This window comes from Schistocerca nitens, chromosome 3 (genome assembly GCF_023898315.1).
Source record: "Schistocerca nitens isolate TAMUIC-IGC-003100 chromosome 3, iqSchNite1.1, whole genome shotgun sequence".
Classification (NCBI taxonomy): Eukaryota; Metazoa; Arthropoda; class Insecta; order Orthoptera; family Acrididae; genus Schistocerca; species Schistocerca nitens.
This window is the reverse complement of record NC_064616.1, coordinates 561,296,975-561,323,184: the sequence shown is the minus strand read 5'-3', so window position 1 is coordinate 561,323,184 and position 26,210 is coordinate 561,296,975. Positions and strand designations below refer to the sequence as shown.

At 38.6% G+C, this 26,210-nt stretch overlaps 1 protein-coding gene across 1 annotated transcript in view; it reads right to left on the bottom strand.

Moving 5' to 3' along the window:
• Nucleotides 1–301: 301 nt before the first annotated feature.
• LOC126249656 (calcyphosin-like protein) overlaps nt 302–26,210 on the bottom strand; it is a 357,664-nt gene continuing 331,755 nt past the window's right edge. Inside the window, exons 4-5 of the mRNA XM_049951334.1 lie at nt 21,075–21,287; nt 302–1,605 (exon numbers count right to left, since the gene is read on the bottom strand). Coding sequence (XP_049807291.1) covers nt 1,504–1,605; nt 21,075–21,287 — 315 coding nt within the window. The 3' untranslated portion in view covers nt 302–1,503. The remainder of the gene's footprint in view (nt 1,606–21,074; nt 21,288–26,210) is intronic.

Here is a 26,210-nt window from a genome sequence, read left to right as displayed (position 1 = left end):
GACTGGTTAGAGAGATTGGAAATGGAGGCAGCTCTCTGATCCTAGACTGAAAGGGATTCACAACTGCTTCTGACAGGTTATTTAGAATAAATGTTGACCATAAATACTGTTGACTTTTCTGGCATACTTCAACATGTCTATTTATTACTGAACTATTTTTATTTTCATGTAATAAATTACAACACGTATATAACAAGCACAACAAACAAGCACAATAAATAGGTCATTAATATATTATCAGAAACTTTCTATTCATTTGCAAATTTCAATTACAAAATAGCTGACAACAAAGTTAACCTAATTAAGCTAGTGTAAGTAACATTTTGATAACACTCATAGTAGGAAATCAACAAATAGTAACTCTTGGTTTACTGCTACAGTTGCAGAAACTCTGTACATTAGTTTCATATAAAGTTACACATCCATCAAAGTAAAATCTTAAGACAGCAATGATCATATTTATTTCCACTTTGTCATCATTTATAAATCTATACCGGACTTAATAGAAAATAGAAGGCAGTGTCATAAATCCCAGTCCACACATAATGCCAAAATTGTGTGTGATTAAGAATCTTGAAATTATGATAATTACAATATCCTGTAATTAGCAGTATTTTAATAAACATTGTCCTGATAACTGGTTCACAGATTTATTAAATGTACCTTTAAGAGTAACCATCATACTGAACAGTATACATTGCTCAGTCTGCCTGTTTAAACTTGTGTATATTGGTCAGTTTATTGCACCATTCTGCAAGTTTTCACTGTCACCACAGATTGTCATATATTTAACATGACAACTCTGGAGAATGGATGTAGCTCATAGTCACATTTTTCTAAAAGTATGAGAGAATGAAGCAAGTGCTGATGACTTTAACAACTGTGATAAATACGTAACAGAGCTCACTACAAAAGATATCCACTATTAATCATGGCACATAGCACACAGATTGAGTAGTAACTCATATTTTGAAGCTGTGTGAATAAAATTTTATTCTGTTTTCTTAGCAACTTATCCTTTTGTAGAGCAGTGTAGTGAGATGATATGATAACAGCAAAAATGGCTGTTTTACAACTTGCAAGGCAACCTGAGAAATGATGGTAGCTACCCTGAGGTACATCTTATTAACCATGCCACAGAAAAATTTTAACATTTTTCATCTTTCTTTTGACCACATGACTGCCAACAACATCGAAATATCACAATTTTGTGCATAAAAGTACCAAAACGTTCAAATAAAACAAAGAAAAAGTTGCGTATTTTCAGTAAATGCAGGATATGAAGTAAATTCAACAAATCACACATTGTTGAGAAAATTTTGAAGTTTAATTATTATAGATACAATGTTTATTATTGGAAAACTCTTTATCTGTTAAACATAGTAAGTGTAGAATTTAATAAATTTGGCTCTCTTTAAATTGATGAGAGGAAAGTTTGACACACTTACTTTGTGGGATAACAAACATAAATTGGTTTAACTTTTGTAAAGTTAAATGTCCAGTTCACAGTTTAAAAGACTGGCGCATCATTAAATCAAAATATGCATCACTGTCAATAGATGCACTTATTCCTGCATAGTAATTAATGAATTCTTCCTTGGTTACCTAAAATGGACAAAAAACACATACATGACTTCCATGTTGGTAAGTCTTTTGGTTAAATGCATGCTGAGAGCAAATGATTCCCTTTGTGAAAATATCAGTTAATACTAATCCTTTACCCTGCTGTGATAAAAGTTGAACAGTTACTCTTTGGCTGTTAATGTATTTGGTCAGTTTATGTTAGTAATGCAAATAAGAGAAGCATATCAGCAATTTTACTGTGTTTCTAATCCTATTAGCACTGTTCTTTGGTAATAAAGTTAAATTTTATGAGCCAGTAACTACAGGTAAGCTGTTTTCGGTTTTGTTTATTTCTAAATATTGCTAGAAAATATGGTGTTCTGCCTCTTTAGGAGCTATACTTGCAGTAAAATTTATAAAAATTGCTACGCCAAGAAGAATACATATGACTGATGTGAATTTTGTACCACATCTGACTTATAAATGAATTAAAGATGATGATTACAGAACTAAAAATAATCTATGACTGTGAGAATTTAATAAGTTCATACATTAGACACTGGGATATTTTCAAGCAGAAATTATAAAGCTTACAAATTGCAAATTTGACTTCAGAATGTAAAAAAAAATGGGCATTGGCTTACAGAGGATAATATCAAATTGTACCTATTTTACAATAAATAATGTGTTTTGTAGGGGAATTAAAGCATGTGGAACATAATGCGTATTTCATTATTTCAATATACATGGAGGATATAATTGATGTTCCAGTTTCAAAACACTGTAAAAAGAGAACTGCTGCTCAGAATGACTTCAAATTTGAATATAATATTATGAAAGAAGGGGGGATCAATATGGAACCAAGAAAATTTTAACAAAAAATTTCTGATTGGATGCCACTGTAAGAGTCATGAAATAAATGGGTTTGGCTAGAAATGACTGATGAATTGCAATATGACAGCTATGGTGTGATTTGCATATTAAACCAACCATACTGTGGAATATGCACAATCACACAAGTTGGACATTCAACAGCTGTGGCACTGTTAGTTAGGTAAGCCTGTCCACAATGGGAAGGTTGTATCAAATCAGATGGGAAACTTGTTTTTTAACTGTCCTGAGGCCACAAATCACATAAAAAGCAACAATGACATTGAGTTCTATCTGTGATAAAACTGGAGCAAGGCACCATTTTCTGCTGCAAGATGACATCAAGAAACAGTATGTTTCACAGCAGATCGGAGTGTCTCAGGGTTCACATTCAGAATATGTTGCACAATGTGTGCCTTCAGTTCAGATATATTTATAATCAGAGCACTGAACACGGCATCATTTGGGTAAACCAACAACCAGAAGTCATGTGGATTAAGATCAGATGTGGATGGCCAATCTGTAGGGAAATGATGACTGATACATCTGCCATTTTCAGAATGCCTCTGCAGCATCTGCTTTACTCATTGTGCAATGTGTGGAGAAGTGTCATCTTGCATAAAAATGGCCCTCTCCACACATCCAAGCAACTGAAAGGCTGGAATGATGGTGTGCAAAAAGACTCCTATAGTGTTTATCTGTGACCCACAGGACCCATCTCATTGAAAAAATATGGCCCTATGATAAACAATGCCATCAATACATTCCACACAGTTACCTTTGTAGAATAAAGTGGTACTGTTTGATGTATGAGTGGATTTTCTGTTGCCCATATTCTGCAGTTCTGTGTACTGATATGTACTCAGAGATGAAATTGGCTTCATTTCTCCACAGAAATTTTCATGGCAATTCATTTTCCACTTTCACGAGACCAAGAAATTCTAGAGAAAATGTCTTTCTTATTGGCAGGTCAGCATGAGGAAACTCCTGAACTTGAGTAATTTTGTATGGATGACAATGCAGGACACTTCATAGAATTTTGTGCACCATGCTCAATGTCCAAAGTTGGGGAAATTCTCCCAGCACTGCATGTTTCTGCACCACAGCTTGACCCCTTCTGCAATGCTGCGGTCATATCTCCTACTGAAATTAGATAAATTATTTTCCACCCTATGCCACGTTACCTTCAAAGAAATCTGTCTTTTTGGATTTTGTAATCTTTTTCTTCATATGCCCGATATTGGACCAATGCCTTTCTTCATACCCTTGAGTGTCCAAAACTTCTGTAGAGCTACTGGCTTCTTGTAAAAGAGCTTTACCAGCAGTGCATGATTCTGCATTGTGTAATATCTCTTTATATTCGATGAATTATTCTGATACAATTCTACCCTTGAATGACGTTTACTAATTTTCTACCTTCATACTCGCAGAATCCATGCGCAAAGTAGTTTCATACAATAGCTATGCCATGAGCATATAATTATTCTTTATAGTACTCTCTCTGGTGGTTGTTAGAAAAAAAAAGCTTCCGAGATTGACTTCGTGCCGATTAGCCTGAGCTTTGTTTTGACGAACTGTAATCTGATTATTGAGATTTATGACAGAAGATAACTGATACGAATTGTACGATTAAAAGGGAAATATTGCTCCTTCATACAAAAGGTGTGTATTTGACATTTGAGAATTAATGATATTCATTGATATATTGCGTAGTTTTTAATCAGAAGGGAACTTCCGAAAGACTGGATACGAACCTGCATTTAATAATCCAAGAGCTCCAGTACTTCTTTGGAAGGTTCAACTTCATCAAAGCCAAATATCCGCTTGATCTCAGGTTTCCCGACTGATTATACAACGCTCCCAAAATTACGAGGCATTTTATTTGTACAGATTGGCAGACTGCCGCAAAGCACGAGCCTGCAGAGAAGAAGAATCATCGCCTGATTTCATTCTAACAAGTAAAATTTCAGAATCATTTTGAGTGACTGAGCTATGACTGTGTTTCCTATCATGAATGATTGATTGCTCGAACGAATTGAGAGCTACAGAATTATGTAGATAGGAGGGAAAATTACAGTGGCGCCTGTGTGACAGGACTCTCTTGGATTTTTATACAATATATGCATTTTTTGTTTCATGAAAACCAATGAGAATGAGAGGTAACTAATCTGAAGAGAGATTCGGTGCCCATAGTAAAAGATTGCTGATACCAAGAAACGATTTCAACTATTGGACAACACCGAGACTACAGAACAAGGCCAGAGAAATCTAATTTTTTTATCCTGTAGTTAAAATAGTTTGAAATCAATTTAGAAAGAACTTTTTTCCAGATAGTAGTTAGATTGTAGAACTGTATATTGTGTGATTTTCGTATCTGGACATTGAACTTTATACCATCTGTGAAGTAATTTGAAAGTTAAGTGTGTCTATGACAGTAAATTTGACTAGAACCTGATATTGACAGTTATTTAATGGTATTGACTAGAGCGGCATTTAAAATGTCATTGAATCAGCAACGAGAAGTGCAACAGCCTTCAGCTGTTTGCGCAGAAGCAGAGGCCACGGATAGCAATTCTGAGACTGTTGTGGCTAGCGGTAGCAATATAAATAATCCCGCTGGTTCAGAAAACATTCATACAACAGCTGATCAGAGGGTTGTTGACACATTAGTTGTTATTATGCAACAGTTGTCTCTATTAGCTGAAGGCCAAGCGGAGGTAAAACGAGACTTATCCGTTATACAAAATGAACTCCAAAATCAATTAGCCGAAAATCAAACAGAATTACAAAATCAGTTAAGAGCAACCTTTACCGAATTAGATCAGAGATTAAATACCCAGACACAGGAAATAAAAGAACAGGCAGAAAGGGCCGAACAAAATCTTATTGCTCAAATTGAGCAGGTCCGCCAACAATGCCAAGAAAACAATAGTAAATTAAAAGTGGAACTAACCGAATATGTATCCGTCAAAATTGACATGATACAAAAACAAATAGAACTGTTTCCTCAAGTAATACAAGCTCAAGAAGACATACAGCATTCCGTAGCTATGATACCAGAAATTATAGAATCCCAAGATAATCTAAAGAAGCAATTTGACGAAGTGAAGGAAAAACAGGTGACAGTGGAACATAGAATGAATGTACTTGCGGGAAAGTTTTCAGAAATGACATTAAAGCGGCAAAATTTTCCTTCGGAAACCATAGAAGAAACTGTGAAAGTAGCTTTACAGTCAATTTCACAGAGTTCCGAGGAGAATTTTTTCTACAAAGGGTTAAAGGAAGTTCGTGAACAACTTGATGAAGAATTCTCGCGTTGGAAAGGAAATATCGAAAGATCACTAAATCTCTCGCAGGAGGATTTAGAAACAGCGAGAAGTAGGAAACAAAACTCTCAATCTGTGCATGAAATTCCGTCCACGTCAAGATCCGATGTAGAGGGAACTGGTACGTCACAAGTTAGATTCAATATAACGGATAGCCACAGGGAAAAGTACGAACAGGATGATTTTTGGAATCATAGTACCGTTGAGGAAAAGATGCTTAAACAGAGACAATTTCAAATCTTTAACCCTGACAAAAAGAATATTCATCCTGTAGTCTTTATTCGAAGTTTCAGAGGTCTATTTCCACGATCTTGGACAGAATGGCAAAAGATTAGTTTTGTATCTGGATATATACAAGGATCAGGAGCATTGTGGGCATCCGAACAAACATCTTCTTGTAAATGTTACAAAGAATTGTTAAGATATAATGATGGTGAGCTGTTGACTGAAGAGTTAACAAAGGATTTAATAACATGTCATAATGACAGATCGAGTGTTCCGGTATCGGAAGTATTTGTTGAAATAGAGGAAGTTCCAACGAATGTGATATTAGACACCGCCGCTTCCGCCAATGTCATCTCAGGCGCTCTTTATAGGAGAATTATTAGGAAGAAGAAGGTACCAATTTTGCCGGTAAAGAACTGCAAAGTCATCGGAGCTGTTGGAGCACGCTCTCCCAACGTCAAAATACAAACTCAATTAGAGATGAAAATGGGAAATGTAGCGATAAAATGCACGTTCCTTGCAGTGGAGAAGTTATTAGTGGACTGTATTCTTGGTCTTGAAAGTCTCTTGGGGTTTGCTGCCAGATCCTAAAATCAACTTGACTCGATATTTCGGCGATCCAACTGTTCGCCATCTTCAGGAAATGCTGCTTCTGCTGATGAGTCCCGCTGAGAACTGACGCAGGATTGAAATTCGACGTCCTATATAGGCCACCGTTCAGTACACGGCGCATGCGCCGCCCATCACGGTTTATGGCTTCCAAAACAGGGAGGTGGCGCCGCCCTTAGTGAAACACTGCTGGCAACGATATATCGCAATCAAGGCCGCACCGAAGAACTTTCAGTTTTGATGCGAGATAATACAGGATTCCACGTTTTGCTAAGAGGAAACCCATTGTCCCTGTTGATTAAATTATCAGCCAACCTAATTTCAATCACCTCTTTATACACACTATTCCAAAAACCGGAAATGTTGGCAATGACAACAGTTTCCTCAAATTTTATTTTGTGCCCCTCATTTAGACAGTGTTCTGCTAAGGCAGATTTTTCCGTCTGTTGTAGCCTCGTGTGACGGCGATGTTCCACACACCTGTCATTCACTGTGCGAATAGAACGGCCAACATAAGCTTTCCCACATTGACATGGGATTTTGTGCACCCCGGGTTTCCTAAGTCCCAAATCATCCTTCACAGAGCCGAGCAGAGCCCTAATCTTAGAGGGTGGACGGTATTGGGAGTATGCAGGAGTACGATTGTCAGATTGATTTTTTGGAAGGAATAGTTAAATTTAGATTAAATGGAGAAGAGATAGCACTGGATTTAAATAGAAAGGAAACGGTGCATGAGAAATATTGTGCCATAATTCAATTAATTGACACTACAATCGGTCGTTGGAGTTTTAAAAGGATTTGATACAACAGGAGGACTTTAACCAAACAACAATGGTAAAAGCTAGTGAATCAAATCAGCTTACTGGAGAACAAAGGCAGCAGCTTCATTATTTGTTAGAGGCATATGAAGAGATTTTTGATGAGAAACCAGGAATTATTAAAGGGTATATTTGTCACCTACAAGTGAAGCCACATCAGACTTACTGCTACACGCACTATCCGATCCCCTGGCGTTTAAAACAATCTGTTCAAAGGGAGATAAATAGAATGTTAGAATGGAACTTGATTGAGCCATCAACTAGTCCATATTGTTCTCTGCTCTTAGCCGTTCCAGAACCTGGAGGCAACGTAAGATTAGTTCTGGATGCGAGAGAGATTAATAAAATAATAGTACCTGTAAGAACTCATCCGGAAAATGTAGATGAATTAATTCAAAATTTCCAGGATGTTTCATACTCAACTAGTGTTGATTTGAGAAGTTCGTACTGGCAGGTCCAAATGGATGAAGAATCTAGGAAATATACCACATTTATCTATGCTGGGAGAAGTTACCAATTTAGAGTTGTCCCGTTCAGACTTAATATTAGTGCCGGAATATTTATTTCAGCATTGGATTATGTTCTTGGACCAAATCTGACACATACCTCAACTAACTTTACTCCAACGGAGCTTATGTTTAGTCAGTTTGAAAAGAACTTCTGGATAAACCATCTGCCAAAGTATGAAGACCAGAATTTAAAATGGGAGGAAAAGATTTGACTCACACTCGTCAATTTAACCAAAAAGGCAATACAATGGAAATTGACATGATAAACGGATTCACCGGATTCATACGATTCATCTTGGAGAAAAGGTTTTATTGAGGCGACACATCCATTCCTCGAAACTGATGAAGAACATAAAGAAATGGAATCTTGTTTATACCGGACCATATGTTATTGTAAATATACCAAATACTGGATCATACTTGTTGGCATAGCCCGAATCAAAAAGAATAAAGGGATTATTGCCGCATAATGACATTAAGAAATTTTTTGAAAGATCGTAGATCTGCGATACCAAATATGGGGAAGAATTTAGAGTGGAATTTGACTATGAGTCGAATGTGCATATAAATATCAAGATGTTTATGTTGTTTAGAGGGTAAGAGACATTGAGATTACTCCTGTGATAGGTTAAGAGACAGTGAGATTACTCCTGTGATGGTTTAGCACAAAATTTTAAGATAGGTAGAAGAAATTGTTAATTACTAGTGTTTTTAAGTGTGGACTATGAGCAGACATGGCACTTATGTGAGAATTGCGTGTGAAACTTGAACAGTGCGGGATATGTATGTAAATACGCTGTGTGTATGATGTGCGCTGTTTGCACAAGGAAACAAATAAACTGTGAAATGAAGCAACAGTCGATAATGTCACTGTTGCAAACAATTGAAGAAGTTGTGCGAGAGAAAATTATTATAATTTGTAGATTTTTCATTATGCCTTCTCTACCAGGAGAATTAATTTAAGAATATTAATTAACATTTTAAGAATAGCAGTTTGTGTGTTTCATATTATGGACATAATTGTTGAAATATATTTCCATACATGTTCATGAGAGAATGAAGAAGATTCTGTGAGTGGATGATTTGTTAAATGAACATATGGCATCATTAATGATATTTATTTGCAGGTGGATCTATAAATCAATTAATTACAAGAATAATGGACATTTTTCAGATGTTTTTTTTCTAGAAATTATCCCTTTTGTGGAGTCAGTGTCATATGCCTATGTTTAAAATTTTTCATCAGGTGTAAACTTAAATTTTATCCATAATTTCGTAATTGAAAGCAAACCTCAGACAGATTCAATGCTCTACTTCCACCTGCACTATAATAAAACGAAAATTAGATTTTAAAAAATTTTTGAGAGGAATACATTCGATATGAGCTACAACAAAATTTAAATGCCCACAGTCTATTTGGCAATGTTTTGGACAATCAGCAGTTGTAATGCAAAACAACTTTGGTATTGAGTACCACAAAAAAATTCGCAATTGTCAGGACTGATAGATGTTCCAGTCTAGTACAGATGGAAGAGTATAAGAATCCACTCCGATTTTGAGTTCAACAATGAAATATAGACTTCGTTGGCTTAATCCACTCTCTTCGATGGATTTATTCAGTCAGAACCTTTTCTTATTCCACTTTAAACCTGTTACATGTTCACATCCCTGACCATCTGTTCCTGAGATCATCTTGTTGTTTCTACGGCACATTACCAGCTTCCGTCCTGTACTATAAGCCATCGCCTGTCCTCCGTGCCGCCTCCACCAAACGCTGTACATCGCCTACCCGCTGTCCGTACCCAGTGTTCCTGTTCCATCGACTTCACAACGAGATCGCCGGCTACATCATTTTTTTTGAGCAATATTGTAAAATTTTTTTCGGTATGAGGCACTTTTCCTTCGATCTAATCTATGGAGCTTCTATATATTTCAAAATTACTGGATTTAGGCTTTCCTATCTTCTTTAATACCTGAGCTGGGGTCAATTATTCCGGGTTTTCCAGGGTTTCTCTGTGAAGACCAGTTCCCAAATGGGTAGATCTTTTTCGTAATTACACCAATCTACATATTCCCTGGTTATGTACTCGGGACGCGGGTATACCCCGGTACATGTAAAAGCTACAGCTTAGGTATTCTCGTAACTTACTGTCTTAACATGATACCCATACTCTCTATAGTAAAATGCTATTAATTCAAAATATTCCTCTTTTGAATAAACAACCCAACAAATTTTTTCTGTTAGCTCGCAAAGTGTATTATCATTAACTTTGCTCGCTGCGAGGGGCAATTGTAATATCTCCTTATATTCGATGAATTATTCTGATACAATTCTACCCTTGAATGATGTTTACTAATTTTCTATCTTCATACTCGCAGAATCCATGCGCAAAGTAGTTTCATACAATAGCTATGCAATGAGCACATAATTATTCTTTGTAGTACTCTCTCTGGTGGTTGTTAGAAAAAAAAGCTTCCAAGATTGTCTTCATGCCGATTAGCCTGAGCTTTGTTTTGACGAACTGTAATCTGATTATTGAGATTTATCCTTCATACAAAAGGTGTGTATTTGACATTTGAGAATTATACAACGCTCCCAAAAATTACGAGGCATTTTATTTGTACAGATTAGTGGACTGCTGCAAAGCACGAGCCTCCAGAGAAGAAGAATCATCACCTGATTTCATTCTAACAGGTAAAATTTCTGAATCATTTTGAGTGAATGAGCTATGACTGTGTTTCATATTATGAATGACTGATTGCTCGAACGAATTGAGAGCTACATAATCACGTAGATAGGAGGAAAATTACAATTGAGACAGTCATGGTGAGTGTTTCAGATGCAAATTGAGAATCAGCTGTGTACCATATACCTTTTGTTTCGCAAATTCTGCTGCTTACAGCATCATCTAATGGTAAGATTTTTGTTAAATTTTTTCTGTTTCCATGATGTTTTCCCACTCTTTGATAACATTTTGTTCAAATTTAATGTCATTATGAGCAGTGGTTAATTTTTACAACATTTTGAAACTGGAAATTTAATTATAATGACCCTGTACATTAAAAAACTAAGAAATGATTTGAATTATGTCAGTAGAGGTGGACAAGTTACTTTAGTTCCTTGAAGAAGGCCTGGATGTACCACACCATGTGTGGCCACACACTGTCCTGGTGAAACGTAGCACATGAAGTTTCCTGATGGAGGGACAGTACTTCAGGTTCTAAATCTTCCATGATGTAATAGTTGTATTTGGGATTACTATTGATAATGTAGGAAACGAGATTGCATCCAGTGGTGCCTCAACCATCATGCCTGGTATTTGCCTGCCCTGCTGATCATCAGTGTATGATGCCAGACCATAGCCATCATAGTAGTTCATAACAAAATGTGGTCATCTCAGTAATACAATTTAAGCTAAGACTTACAGAAAATAGTACATTTGCCAATTCAGTACACCATTGATGTTGTTCATGTTCCCATTGCAGGCTGAGGTGTTACTGGTTTATTGACAATGGAAGAAAATAGAACTACATGTGTGTCACCAGTGCAGTCAACAGCAGATGATGCTGAAGTATTGGCACAGACAAATCCATGTCTGTTTTAGTGCTTCAGGTTAAGCTGACACTAAGACTGGGCAAACCAGGTGGTCCTACATGTATGCCATGAGTTTTAATCGCTTACTACTAGTGCTTTTTTATGAACATCTTCCGTGTATGGATTCATTTGAGTGATTTTTTCTAAGTGTTGCAATTTTCACAATCACTAGTGTATTTCACTTACTGCCTGTGATGTATGTATATGATATACACTGTGATTAATATGTATTAGAAATGACTGAATATCCAGAGTTATGTAACACATTCCTGTCTTTGTGCTCTTTAATCTGAAGACTAGTTTGATGCAGCTCTCCATGTTAGTCTATCCTGTACAGGCCTCTTCGTCTCTGAATAACTACTACAACCTATGTGGGACAGACAAAATATGGAAATGCTATGAGAAATGTGTGCTTGAAAATAAATGTAAATGAGATGCTAGCCAGGCCTCCAGGTTCCACTGTTGTATTCGACCATGAATAGCAACCGTGAAATGTGTTCAATCCATTGCAAGTGCGAGTTGTAGTCAGAACAGTGTTCTGTGTAGCATTACATTGGAGCTAACTGAATTTGAAATCAGGCAAATTGTTGTTGCTCATATGATGGGTGCTCTCATAATCAAGGTAGCCAAAGTATTTGGTGTTTCAAGAGGCACTATATTCATGCCTTATACTGCAAACAAGGAAAGTGGAGAGACATCATCTGCTAAGTCACAATGCAGACAAAAGTGTGTGTTGAGTGATTGTGACAGATGGCCATTGAAGATGACTGTGGCAAAAAATAAGAGGATGACAATGGAAAAAGTCACTGAAAATTGATGTCACTCTCACAGATCCTGTCAGCAACAAAACAACATTAAGTAAGCTGCATAAGTAGGGAACTGTGCAGGGAGTTGCAGGGTAAGCTGGAATTGCAAAGCAGTGGTGCAAATGCTTGTAATGGGGAAATATGGTGTCAAAGCTATAAAAATTGCACTATGAAGTGATGGGAGAATGTTGTTTTGTTGGATCTGTCTTGTTCCACACTGTTTCCAACTCCTGGCCAAGTTTATAGTTCATGTCCCAAGAATGAAATGGGATGGGGGTTTTGTGATGATCTGGGCAGCCATACCATCATATTCTATGGTCCCCCTAGTTATTCTGTAAGTTTGCAGTCCTGCCAAGGATTATGTGACCATTTTGACTGATCAGGCCCATCCCATGGTGCAATAAATAAATGGCATGTGACGAGGGCCTTCCGGTGGGTAGACCTGGTCATCTGGTGCAAGACTTTTGATGTGATTCCACTTTGGCAACTTGTGTGTCGATGAGGATGAAATGATGATGATGAAGACAGCACAAAAATGCAGTCCCTGAGCAGAGAAAACCTCCAACCCAGATAGGAATCAAACCCAGGCCACCTGGCATGACAAGCCAGTGCATTGTCCACTCAGATGTGGTGATGGACCATGGTACAATGTTTTTACCACAATGGTGATGCTGTTTTCCAAGATGACAGGGCCCCCATCCACACAGAGCACCTCATTCGGGACTAGTTTTGTGAGCACAAGACGAATTAACATATCTCCTATGGCCAACAAAGGCACCACATTTCAATATTATTGAGCCTTTGTAGTCTAGTTTGGAGAGAAGTGTGTGTGATCACCATCCACCTCCATCAGCACAACATGAACTTGCCACTGTTTTGCAGGAAGAATGGTATAAGAGCCCTTGAAAACCATACAGGATCTATATTTATCCATTCCAAGATGAATGGTAGTTCTTTTGAATGCCAACAGCTTTTTTTACACTGTATTAGGTACGGTAATATGTTGTGTTTTTGGAGTTTACATATTTTTGTCCACCCCAGTTGAACTGATCTAATTTCCTCTGCATTACACAACTTAGTTTGACATCATTTCACTACTCTTGTTTTACTTTTGTTGATGTTCACCTTAGAATCTCATTTCAAGACACTCATAATTTCAAAATTTCCTGTCTGATTAAAACTGTGTGCATAACTGGGTCTAGAACCTGGGTTCTTTGCCTTTCACAGGCAAGCAGGACTCATGACCTATGCCCACAGCTTTACTTCCACTAGTACTTCATCTCCTACCTTCCAAACTTCATAGTTCTCCTGGATGTCTTGTAGGTCCAGCACTCCTGGAAGAAAGGCTATTGTGGAGACATGACTTAGCCACAGTCTGGGGGATTGTTTCCAGAATGAATTTTCAATCTGTAGCAGAGTGTGCACTAATCTGAAACTTCCTGGCAGATTAAAATGGTGTTCTGGACTGGGATTTGAACCTTGGCATTTGCCTTCTGCTGGTAAGTGTACTACTGACTGAGTTATCAAAGCTATCCTGCCCTCACAGATTTACTTTATTTTTTATTTATTTCTGCCAGTACCTCAACTACTACCTTCCAAACTTCACAGTTCTCCTAAAGCCCAGTGTAATACTCACTTCAGAGTGAAAATTCATTCTGGAAACACTCCCTCAGGCTGTGCCAAAGCCACGTCTCTGCAATATCTATTCATCCAGGAGTGTTAGCTTCAAAATGTAGGCAGGATAACTTCTTTGAAGTTTGGAAGGTAGGAGATGAGGTACTGGTGAAGAAAGCCATGAAGATGGGTCATGAGTCATACTTGGATAGCTCAGTTGGTAAAGCACTTTCCCAGAAAAGGCAAAGCTCCCAGGTTTGACTCCCAGTGCACATTCTACTCCTCCAAGTTCTTTGCTGCCTCTGACAAAATTACAACGTCATCAGCAAACCTCAAACATATTATTTCTTCTGTCTGAATTTTGATTCCCTTTCTGAAATCCAGCTTTCTTTCATTTACTGATTGCTCACTACACATACTGAATAACATTGGAGATTGGCTACAACCCTGTCTCTCTCTCTTTTCTCGACTGGTGCTTTCCTTTCATCTCCTATGACTCCTGTAATTCCAGTCTGATTTCTGTACAAGTTGTAAATAACTTTTGCTCCCTGTATTTTATGCCTGCTACCTTCAAAATTTCAAAGAATGTAGTCGAGTCAACAATGTCAAAAGCTTTCTCTAAATCTAAAAATGAGATAAATGTAGGTTTACCTTTCTGGAGTCTATCTTCTAAGATAAGACTTATGATCAGTATTGCTTTACATGTATCTAAATTTCTATGGAATCCAAACTGATCTTCTCTGAGATTGGGAGATAGGCTTGTACAATTTTTTTTTACAATTATCTGTGCCTCTGGTTACTTATATCCAATTTTATAGGCCTGTTTGGTGTGGAGATAGCTTGTCTGAGTCTCATTGGTGTAAAAAACTTTCATGGTCTCTATTTTGTCAAAAAAAGGGATTGAGGTTGTGGCATAGTTTCTGATCACTGGATGTGTGCCTGTGTACTTGATTACATCCTGAAACTTTTCACATTAACATATGAAATGGTGCTGCATGTCACTTAGTACAATGATCATCCCATGAAATGGGCACTTGTAGCTTGACTGCCAACTTGGTGAAGTTTTAGAGACACAAGCCATATGCCAGTACCAGGTTTCATTCTTCACCTTTCTCTCATATCTAGAACCAGCCATAACAACCAAGAGTTAACACTACTCTGCATAACCACTTATCACAGTAATTCAAATCACACCAATGACATACCATACAAATGAAGAAAAGAGTGTCACTCTGTGTATGAAGAACATACTTGAAAATAGTCACAATATTTGGGTTCCACCTAGTAACTAAGTATGTGGACAGGTAGATACGTATATGAGAATTTTTTAAATGGAGCTGTATTCCTGTACATTAATTTACATGGTAACTTCTAGGCTGACAAGTGTTTAGATTTACTTTGAGCGGCATTGCTGTTTCGAAGTCTTCCCCTTACTGGCTATCATGTTGACTGTGTAAGAGACATATGACTGAAAATATATTATTAATAGGTTTTTAGTTTTTCAAGAAATTAACCCAATAAAAGTTTTACCCACATCTACATCTGTACTCTGCAAATCACTGAAGTGCATGGCAGAGGGTACATCCCATTTTAACAGTTATCAGGACTTTCTCTCATTCCATTCATGTATAGGTCACAGGAAGAATGACTGCTTAAATGTGTCAGTGTGTGCTGTAATTAAATAATGTTGCCTTTGCAATCCCTAGAGGAGCATTACGTAGGTTGCTGATATTATAATTAGGCAATAAAACCACAGTGAAGAAGCAGGTATTTAAGTATGAAGCATTCTAAAAATGGAGCAAATCCAAGATGCCAAGGTTGAGAATGCACTGATATATTGCATGCTAGGTAGAAAAATGTTTTGTTTTTATTTTCCATATATTTTCATTGAATTAAAAAGTTATTTACCAATTAAATTTATGTTTAGTGAACCTCCATATTAATACGCAGTCAATAGAAGAATAAAGCAATAGTTTATGAATTTCCTATGAGAAACATAAAGAAAAGGTATAGCGAAATAATGAAGTCAAATTGTCACAGCAGTGACCGTGTTGTTTTCAGTTTTATTCAGTGTCAAGCACAAACTTAAAATCTTAAAGGAAGCCATTATACTACATGATGCAAAGACAAAATAGATTATAAATACAATCTAAAAGTCTAAAAACTGAACAGCAGAAACCAAAGTTTAACATCATACTTAAAAACTGAAAACTTGAAAGATGCATAAACAGCTAAAGGATCAATAGACTTAAGAAAAATCAAATGTTCATTTCCCTTTGTTTTGAATTGGCAAAGGGCATCAGCTGTTATTTTTGTCATTTGTAGTGCATGTTCTACTTATAATTTCTTTTTTAGTTTCCTGGCACCAGGCCTGTCATGTTTTTTTTCCAAAGGTTCAAGAGTTTTACCTGATCTCTCAAAGGTTAACATGTATTCATGAGTTACTTGATTTTTCAGTTGGCCTCCTGCCTAATTGAACATGCAGAAAGTGCATAGTGGGAAAACACTGTATTTGTGTAATGGATGCCACACAAATGTTACAGAGATGTTTGTCATGGTGATGACACTTCCACATACTCTCCATTGGTACAACTGTTGTTGTTGTGGTCTTCAGTCCTGAGACTGGTTTGATGCAGCTCTCCATGCTACTCTATCCTGTGCAAGCTTCTTCATCTCCCAGTACTTACTGCAACCTACATCCTTCTGAATTTGCTTAGTGTACTCTTCTCTTTTTCTCCCTCTACGATTTTTACCCTCCACACTGCCCTCCAATGCTAAATTTGTGATCCTTTGATGCCTCAGAACATGTCTTACCAACGGGTTCCTCCTTCTTGTTAAGTTGTGCCACAAACTCCTCTTCTCCCCAATTCTATTCAATACCTCCTCATTAGTTATGTGATCTACCCATCTAATCTTCAGCATTCTTCTGTACCACCACATTTCGAAAGCTTCTATTCTCTTCTTGTCCAAACTGTTTATCATCCATGCTTCACTTCCATACATGGCTACACTCCATGCAAATACTTTCAGAAGCGACTCCCTGACACTTAAATCTATACTCAATGTTAACAAATTTATCTTCTTCAGAAATGCTTTCCTTGCCATTGCCAATCTACATTTTATATCCTCTCTACTTTGACCATCATCAGTTATTTTGATCCCCAAATAGCAAAACTCCTTTATTACTTTAAGTGTCTCATTTCCTAGTCTAATTCCCTCAGCATCACTCGACTTAATTTGACTACATTCCATTATCCTCGTTTTGCTTTTGTTGATGTTCATCTTATATCCTCCTTTCAAGACACTGTCCATTCCGTTCAACTGCTCTTCCAAGTCCTTTGCTGTCTCTGACAGAATTACAATGTCATCGGCAAACCTCAAAGTTTTTATTTCCTCGCCATGGATTTTAATACCTACTCCGAATTTTTCTTTTGTTTCCTTTACTGCTTGCACAATATATGGATTGAATAACATCAGGGAGAGGCTACAACCCTATCTCACTCCCTTCCCAACCACTGCTTCCCTTTCATACCCCTCGACTCTTATAACTGCCATCTGATTTCTGTACAAATTGTAAATAGCCTTTTGCTCCCTGTATTTCACCCCTGCCACCTTTAGAATTTGAAAGAGAGTATTCCAGTCAACATTGTCAAAAGCTTTCTCTAAGTCTGCAAATGTTAGAAACGTAGGTTTGCCTTTCCTTAATCTTTCTTCTAAGATAAGTCCGAGAGCCAGTATTGCCTCACGAGCTCCAATATTTCTACGGAATCCAAACTGATCTTCCCCGAGGTTATCTTCTACCAGTTTTTACATATGTCTGTACAGAATTCAAGTTAGTATTTTGCAGCTGTGACTTATTAAACTGATAGTTTGGTAATTTTCACATCTGTCAACACCTGCTTTCTTTGGGATTGGAATTATTATATTCTTCTTGAAGTCTGAGGGTATTTCGCCTGTCTTGTATATCTTGCTCACCAGATGGTAGAGTTTTGTCAGCAATGGCTCTCCCAAGGCCGTCAGTAGTTCTAATGGAATGTTGTCTACTCCCAGGGGCTTGTTTCGAGTCAGGTCTTTCAGTGCTCTGTCAAACTCTTCGCACAGTATCATATCTCCCATTTCATCTTCATCTACATCCTCTTCCATTTCCATAATATTGTCCTCCAGAACATTGCCCCTGTACAGACCCTCTATACACTCCTTCCACTTTTCTGCTTTCCCTTCTTTGCTTAGAACTGGGTTTCCATCTGAGCTCTTGATATTCATGCAAGTGGTTCTCTTTTCTCCAAAGGTCTCTTTAATTTTCCTGTAGACACTATCTATCATACCCCTAGTGATATGCCTGTCTACATCCTTACATTTGTCCTCTAGCCATCCCTGCTTAGCCATTTTGCACTTCCTGTCGATTTCATTTTTGAGACGTTTGTATTCATTTTTGCCTGCTTCATTTACTGCATTTTTATATTTTCTCCTTCCATCAATTAAATTCAATATTTCTTCTGTTACCCAAGGATTTCTACTAGCCCTCGTCTTTTTACCTACTTGATCCTCTGCTGCCTTCACTACTTCATCCCTCAGAGCTACTCATTCTTCTTCTACTCTATTTCTTTCCCCTGTTCATGACAATTGTTCCCTTATGCTCTCCCTGAAACTGTCTACAACTTCTGATTTGGTCAGTTTATCCAGGTCCCCTCTCCTTAAATTCCCACCTTTTTGCAGTTTCTTCAGCTTTAATCTACAATAGATTGTGGTCAGAGTCCACATCTGCCCCTGGAAATGTCTTACAATTTAAAACCTGGTTACTAAATCTCTATCTTACCATTATATAATCTATCTGATACCTTCTAGTATCTCCAGGATTCTTCAATTTATACAACCCTCTTTTATGATTCTTGAACCAAGCGTTAGCTATGATTAAGTTATGCTCTGTGCAAAATTCTACCAGGCGGCATCCTCTTTCATATCTTACCCCCAATCCATATTCACCTACTGTGTTTCCTTCTCTCTCTTTTCCTACTCTCAAATTCCAGTCACCCATGACTATTAAATTTTTGTCTCCCTTCACTACCTGAATAATTTATTTTATCTCATCACACATTTCATGAATTTCTTCATCATCTGCAGAGTTAGTTGGCATATAAACTTGAACTACTGTAGTAGGCGTGGGATTTGTGTCTATCTTGGCCACAATAATGTGTTCACTATGCTGTTTGTAGTAGCTTACCCGCACTCCTATTTTTGTATTCATTATTAAACCTACGCCTGAATTACCCCTATTTGATATTGTATTTATAACCCGGTATTCACCTGACCAAAAGTCTTGTTCCTCCTGCCACCGAATGTCACTAATTCCCACTATATATAACTTTAACTTATCCATTTCCCTTTTTAAATTTTCTAACCTACTTGCCCGATTAAGGGTTCTGACATTCCACGCTCCGATCCGTAGAATGCCATTTTTCTTTCTCCTGATAACGACGTCCTCTTGAGTAGTCTCCAACAGATGGGACTTTACCTCCAGAATATTTTACCCAAGAGGACGCCATCATCATTTAACCATACAGTAAAGTTGCATGCCCTCGGGAAAAATTGCGGCTGTAGTTTCCCCTTGCTTTCAGCCGTTCGCAGTACCAGCAGAGCAAGGCCGTTTTGGTTAGTGTTACAAGGCCAGATCAGTCAATCATCCATACTGTTGCCCCTGCAACTACTGAAAAGGCTGCTGCCCCTAGTACAATGGAAAAGGATAGTGATGTATGAGCACGCCATTTATGCTATTCATTGCTGATATATGGAGTAGTTATTACTCCAATGGAAAGTCCAGGATGAAATAACAGTGTTATGAAAGGGATAGATTGCTACTCACCACACAGATGAGATGTTGAGTTGAACACCTGCACAATGAAATAACTGCTACACATTTCAGCTTTCAGCGAAAAGGTCTTCTTCTGGAGAGTGGCCATAGCAGCTAGTAGTCTTTTCATTGTGCTTGTCTGCAACTCACCATCTCCTCTACATCTTTGTTGATCCATCATGGACAGGGGACATTAGCTGGTGAAATAACTGTCAATACCATTGAAATATGCCAACAGCCATGTAACTGAGATGTCATTTTACTTTATTTTGACTACCAGTTTTGGCATTTTTCTATGCCACCTTCAAGGCCCATATGCATCTCTCAAAATAAATGATATTGTCATATAGTGCCTTATTTTCCTGGATGTCATAAATTCAAACCATTTCACAAGTGCTTCATTCAAAGACTTGATGGTGAGTTGCTATCAAGTCATCGAATAAAGCACTTGTGAAACAGTTTGAATTCATGACATCCAGGAATATATCATACTATATGATAGTATCATTTATTTTGAGAGACAAATATAGGGCCTGAAGATGGCTTAGTGGAATGCCAAAACTGATAGTAAAAATAAAATAAATAACATGTCAGTTACACAGCTGATGGAAAATTTCATTGATATTTAAAATCTCCTCTATATGGTGAGTAGTAACTATCTCTTTCATAATACTGCAGTTATTACTCCATAAATTAGAAGAATTGGTGGTAGGTAACACCAAACCATGTAACAGGTAATTTAGGGTTATGTGGTCAAAGCATAAGACCAAGAGGGTGGACACTATTTGCCAAACACTACTTGCCAAATACAAGGCAGTACGATCTGCCATATCCTATAGTGAACAAAAGAATTTAATTGTTTGTCCATTGGAAAAGGAAAATTGTATGAGTATATTCCATGAATATTTCAACAATTCGTTATTAGATTTTATCAGAGTGCTGAAGTAGATATATACAGAATTTAATCAATTTCTTATGCAGGGAAATGCCTGCCATTATTGTATGTCAATAACTGCTTTCCTAGCCTCAAAATGCTACATTGTGGGATTACATACCAGACCTGCTATTGGTGAAAGCTCCAGAAAAACTACCAATCTCTGTCTGTCTGTCTCTCTCTTTTCTCTGTTGTTATGATAAATAACCTCAACTGATATTACAAAATCAATAATTAATATTATTTCCATGAATATTTGAGTAATTCACAATTCAGTCATGCATTCAGATGACAAATCCAAAAAGTTTAAATATTCTTCCTGCATTTACTTAACAAGGTAATTGTTGTATCACTTACTTTGCCATCTCGAGAACCATCATCGGTCTCAAAGTTGTTGAGAAACTTTGTAAGAATCTGTTCCTCAGTCTCCTCACCACTAATATAACGGGGGTTGTTTCTCACACTGTAGACATTTTTCAGATCTTCCAAAGTGATTACACCATCTCCAGTGCGATCCAATTTCTTAAATGCCTCATCAATTACTTTGAGGCGAGATGCTGACATTGGAGGCTAAACAGAAAAAGAATAATTTGTATTATCATATTAACAAATAGCAGCTCTGGTTTATGAAACATGCATTAATAACTGGTGAATTGATGCGCTGACCACATGCCACCTCAAGACTGCTGGCTAATGATAACAGATGCAGATGATGTACTTGTGGTTAGCCAGCAAGTCAATGTCATACATATGATGCAATGTCGAGAAACTTAATAGGTATTAAGAGCAAATTCAGAACTAAAAAATTAATAGTGAAATTTGAGGAAGAGTTGAAAAGAAATAAATCACCAGGTCTAGATGGAATACCACTTCAGTGTTACAGAGAGTACTATTCAGTATTGGCCTCTTACTTAGCTTGCCCTTATTGCAAATCTCTCACCTGGCACAAAGTTGTAAATGACTAGAAAAAAGGGTGTGTGACTCCTGGACTCCTGTGTATCAGAAGGGTAAGAGGAGGGACCCAGAAAATTACAGACCACTATCCTTAACATTGATCTGCAGCAGAATTGTTGAACATATCCTCAGTTCTAATATAATAAATTTCCTTGAGACGGGAAAGCTTTTGTCCATGAATCAGCACAGTTTTAGAAAGCATTACTTGTGCAAAACTCAGCTTGCACTTCTCTCACATGATATCCTGCAAATTATGAATGAAGGGCAACAGGCGGATTTCATACTTTCACATTTCTGAAAAGCATTTGACATGGAACCTGCTGTAGACTGTTAATGAAGGTATACCTATACGGAATAGGTTCCCAGGCATGTGAGTGGGTTGAAGACTTCTTAAGTAATGGAACACATTATGTTGTCCTCAATGGCTACTGTTCATCAGAGGCAACAGTATCATCAGGAGTGCCCCAGGGAAGTGTGAAAGGATTGATGTTATTTTCTATATAGATAAAATGATCTCACAGACAGAATGAGTAGCAATCTGCAGCTACTTGCTGAAGATGGTGTGGTGTGTGTTATCATTGAGTGACTGTAGGAGGACACAATATGACTTAGATTAAATTTATAATTGGTGTGATGAATGTCAGCTAGCTCTAAATGTAGAAAAGCATAAGTTAATACAGATGTGTAGGAAAAACAAACATTATGTTTGAATACAGCATTAGTAGTATACTGAACGACAGTCACACCAATTAGATACGTGGGCGTAATATTTCAAAGTGATACGAAATGAAATGAGCATGTAAGGATTGCAGTAGGGAAGGTGAATGGTCGACTTTGGTTTATTGGGAGAATTTTGGGAAAAAGTGGTTCATTTGTGAAGGAGATCACATGCAGGACACTAGTGTGACACATTCTTGAGTACTGCTCAAGTGTTTGGATTCTGCACCAGGTCAGATTAAAGAAAGACGTCAAAGCAATTCAGAGGTGGGCTGCTGGAATCATTACCGCTGGGTCCAGACAACACGCAAGTACTACAGAGAAGCTTTGGGAACTCAATGGGAATCCCTGAAGGGAAGGCAATGTTCTTTTCGAGGAACACTACTGAAAAAATGTATAGAACGTGCATTTGAAGATGACTGCAGAATGATTCTACTGCCGCCAAAATACATTTTGCATAAGTTTCATGAAGATAAGAGAAATTAGAGCTCATATGGAGGTGTACAGACAGTCATTTTTCCCTCACTCTGTTGTAAGTGGAACAGAAAAGGAAATTACTAGTAGTAGTAGTAATGGGTACCTTCCACCACACACCGTACAGTGGCTTGTGGAGTATGCATTTAGATGTAGATATCTATAAAGCAAAATGTGTAGTGTTAATATCCAGGATCTCCTTGCAAACCTATGGATCAATTTCAACCAAATTGGGCACAGAAACAACAGGCCTCACGGGTATCAGCACTGTGTGGTTTATAACCTCTTAGCTCCAAAAAAAGGGAGATATGGGCCAAATTGTGTTTTTTCCTGCCTTTAGCATTTAGGCTGCCTCAAATGATTGGTATGTTGAGTTGGAGTTGCATAGGCCTGCTTTATCGACCTGCTTTGTATGGCGGCCTGTACATCAGTGGCAAGTAAGTGATTTTCAAGACCCAGATGTGTTGCACGCCTTGCATGACATGTGTATTGTGTGAGTAGTATTGGCCTGCTTTATTGAACTATACTGCAGGGGCTACACATCCTAATGAGCACGGATTGGGACATGTCAAGATGGTTAAAGGAAGGGATGGAGATAGTGATGGGGAGTGCGAAATGGACAGAGAGAGGGGAGGAGGGGATTTTCGTGAGGCAGGTGAAAGTAGTAGAGAGGTGTTGGGGAGGTGGTTAAGGAAGAGGGGGAGGCAGAGATGGAAAGAGAGGGGGGAGGAGGATATAGTTAGAGGGAAGGGGGAGGAAGGTGTGGTCAGAGAGAAGGGGTGAAGGAAATGGATAAAGAGAGGGGGAGGAGGAGATGAAGAGACAGAGAGAGTGGGAAGGAGGAGATAGACAGAAGAGATGAGAGGGTGACAGACAGAGGGAGGATGAGATGGACACAGAGAGTGGGAAGAGGAAGTGTATCCAATAAATGTGTCAAATGCATATGCGAGTGAGACCACAGGGAAAAAGCAAGTTCACAATATTTACAAGAACCAAGAGGGAATAATAAGAATGGAAAACCAAGAATGAAGTGCTTGAAATAAAAAGGGTGTGAGACAGGGATGCTGTCTTTTGTTGCTGTTGGACACTCTATATATCTAAGAGGCAATGATGGAAATTAAAGAAATGTTCAAGAGTAAGATTAAAATTCAGGGTGAAAAAATATCGGTTACAAGAATCACTGATCACATTATTATCCTCAGCGAAACTGAAGAAGCATTACAGTTCAAATTGAATGGAATGAATAGTTTATGCAGGAGTTTTCAAACTGTGTGTCACGATTGCCAGGGGTGTCGCGAACTAACAGAAGGGGGCTCATGGTTGTTTTATAAAAGTAATAATTTGGTTTATTTGCTTTCTGAATGAGGAACAATGTGTGTGCTAGTAGTGATATCTAGCAGACTAGGAAGTAGGATTGTTACTATGGCAGAGTAATAGATGACAGTCAAATCGTTACACATGACTCATTCTTTTCTATTTAATAATAATCAGTTTGTAGGTTAGTTCTGTCGAATGCACGTGATTTGATTGATTGACTGAGGGGGTTATGGGACTAAACAGTGAGGTCAACAGTAGTACATTGTTTCTAATTTTTGTTTGCATACGGTACTAAGATTTTTGTTTGTCAGCATGTACAAATTTGTAAATATACGTAACAGTACAAAATGTGATACTACTGGTATTTCAATTGTAGTGAGCAGTTCTAAGGACATGAATAGACGAAAATGTAGGAAGTACTGGGTGGTTATAATTACACTTTCCCTTATTAAGACTTTATAACACAGAAACTAATTCATATCAAATCAAATTTTAATGTTGTTAAACAACTTAGTATTGTAATAGACAGTGTCAAAAAATACAAGGAAAGGTACCAAAACACAATACAATACATACATTTTTTTAATTTTTTTAAAGATACCAATTATTTTTTAAAAAATGTACAGAAAAGAAAAGTACACTCCTGGAAATTGAAATAAGAACACCGTGAATTCATTGTCCCAGGAAGGGGAAACTTTATTGACACATTCCTGGGGTCAGATACATCACATGATCACACTGACAGAACCACAGGCACATAGACACAGGCAACAGAGCATGCACAATGTCGGCACTAGTACAGTGTATATCCACCTTTCGCAGCAATGCAGGCTGCTATTCTCCCATGGAGACGATCGTAGAGATGCTGGATGTAGTCCTGTGGAACGGCTTGCCATGCCATTAACACCTGGCGCCTCAGTTGGACCAGCGTTCATGCTGGACGTGCAGACCGCGTGAGACGACGCTTCATCCAGTCCCAAACATGCTCAATGGGGGACAGATCCGGAGATCTTGCTGGCCAGGGTAGTTGACTTACACCTTCTAGAGCACGTTGGGTGGCACGGGATACATGCGGACGTGCATTGTCCTGTTGGAACAGCAAGTTCCCTTGCCGGTCTAGGAATGGTAGAACGATGGGTTCGATGACGGTTTGGATGTACCGTGCACTATTCAGTGTCCCCTCGACGATCACCAGTGGTGTACGGCCAGTGTAGGAGATCGCTCCCCACACCATGATGCCGGGTGTTGGCCCTGTGTGCCTCGGTCGTATGCAGTCCTGATTGTGGCGCTCACCTGCACGGCGCCAAACACGCATACGACCATCATTGGCACCAAGGCTGAAGCGACTCTCATCGCTGAAGACGACACGTCTCCATGCGTCCCTCCATTCACGCCTGTCGCGACACCACTGGAGGCGGGCTGCACGATGTTGGGGCATGAGCGGAAGACGGCCTAACGGTGTGCGGGACCGTAGCCCAGCTTCATGGAGACGGTTGCGAATGGTCCTCGCCGATACCCCAGGAGCAACAGTGTCCCTAATTTGCTGGGAAGTGGCGGTGCGGTCCCCTACGGCACTGCGTAGGATCCTACGGTCTTGGCGTGCATCCGTGCGTCGCTGCGGTCCGGTCCCAGGTCGACGGGCACGTGCACCTTCCGCCGACCACTGGCGACAACATCGATGTACTGTGGAGACCTCACGCCCCACGTGTTGAGCAATTCGGCGGTACGTCCACCGGGCCTCCCGCATGCCCACTATACGCCCTCGCGCAAAGTCCGTCAACTGCACATACGGTTCACGTCCACGCTGTCGCGGCATGCTACCAGTGTTAAAGACTGCGATGGAGCTCCGTATGCCACGGCAAACTGGCTGACACTGACGGCGGCGGTGCACAAATGCTGCGCAGCTAGCGCCATTCGACGGCCAACACCGCGGTTCCTGGTGTGTCCGCTGTGCCGTGCGTGTGATCATTGCTTGTACAGCCCTCTCGCAGTGTCCGGAGCAAGTATGGTGGGTCTGACACACCGGTGTCA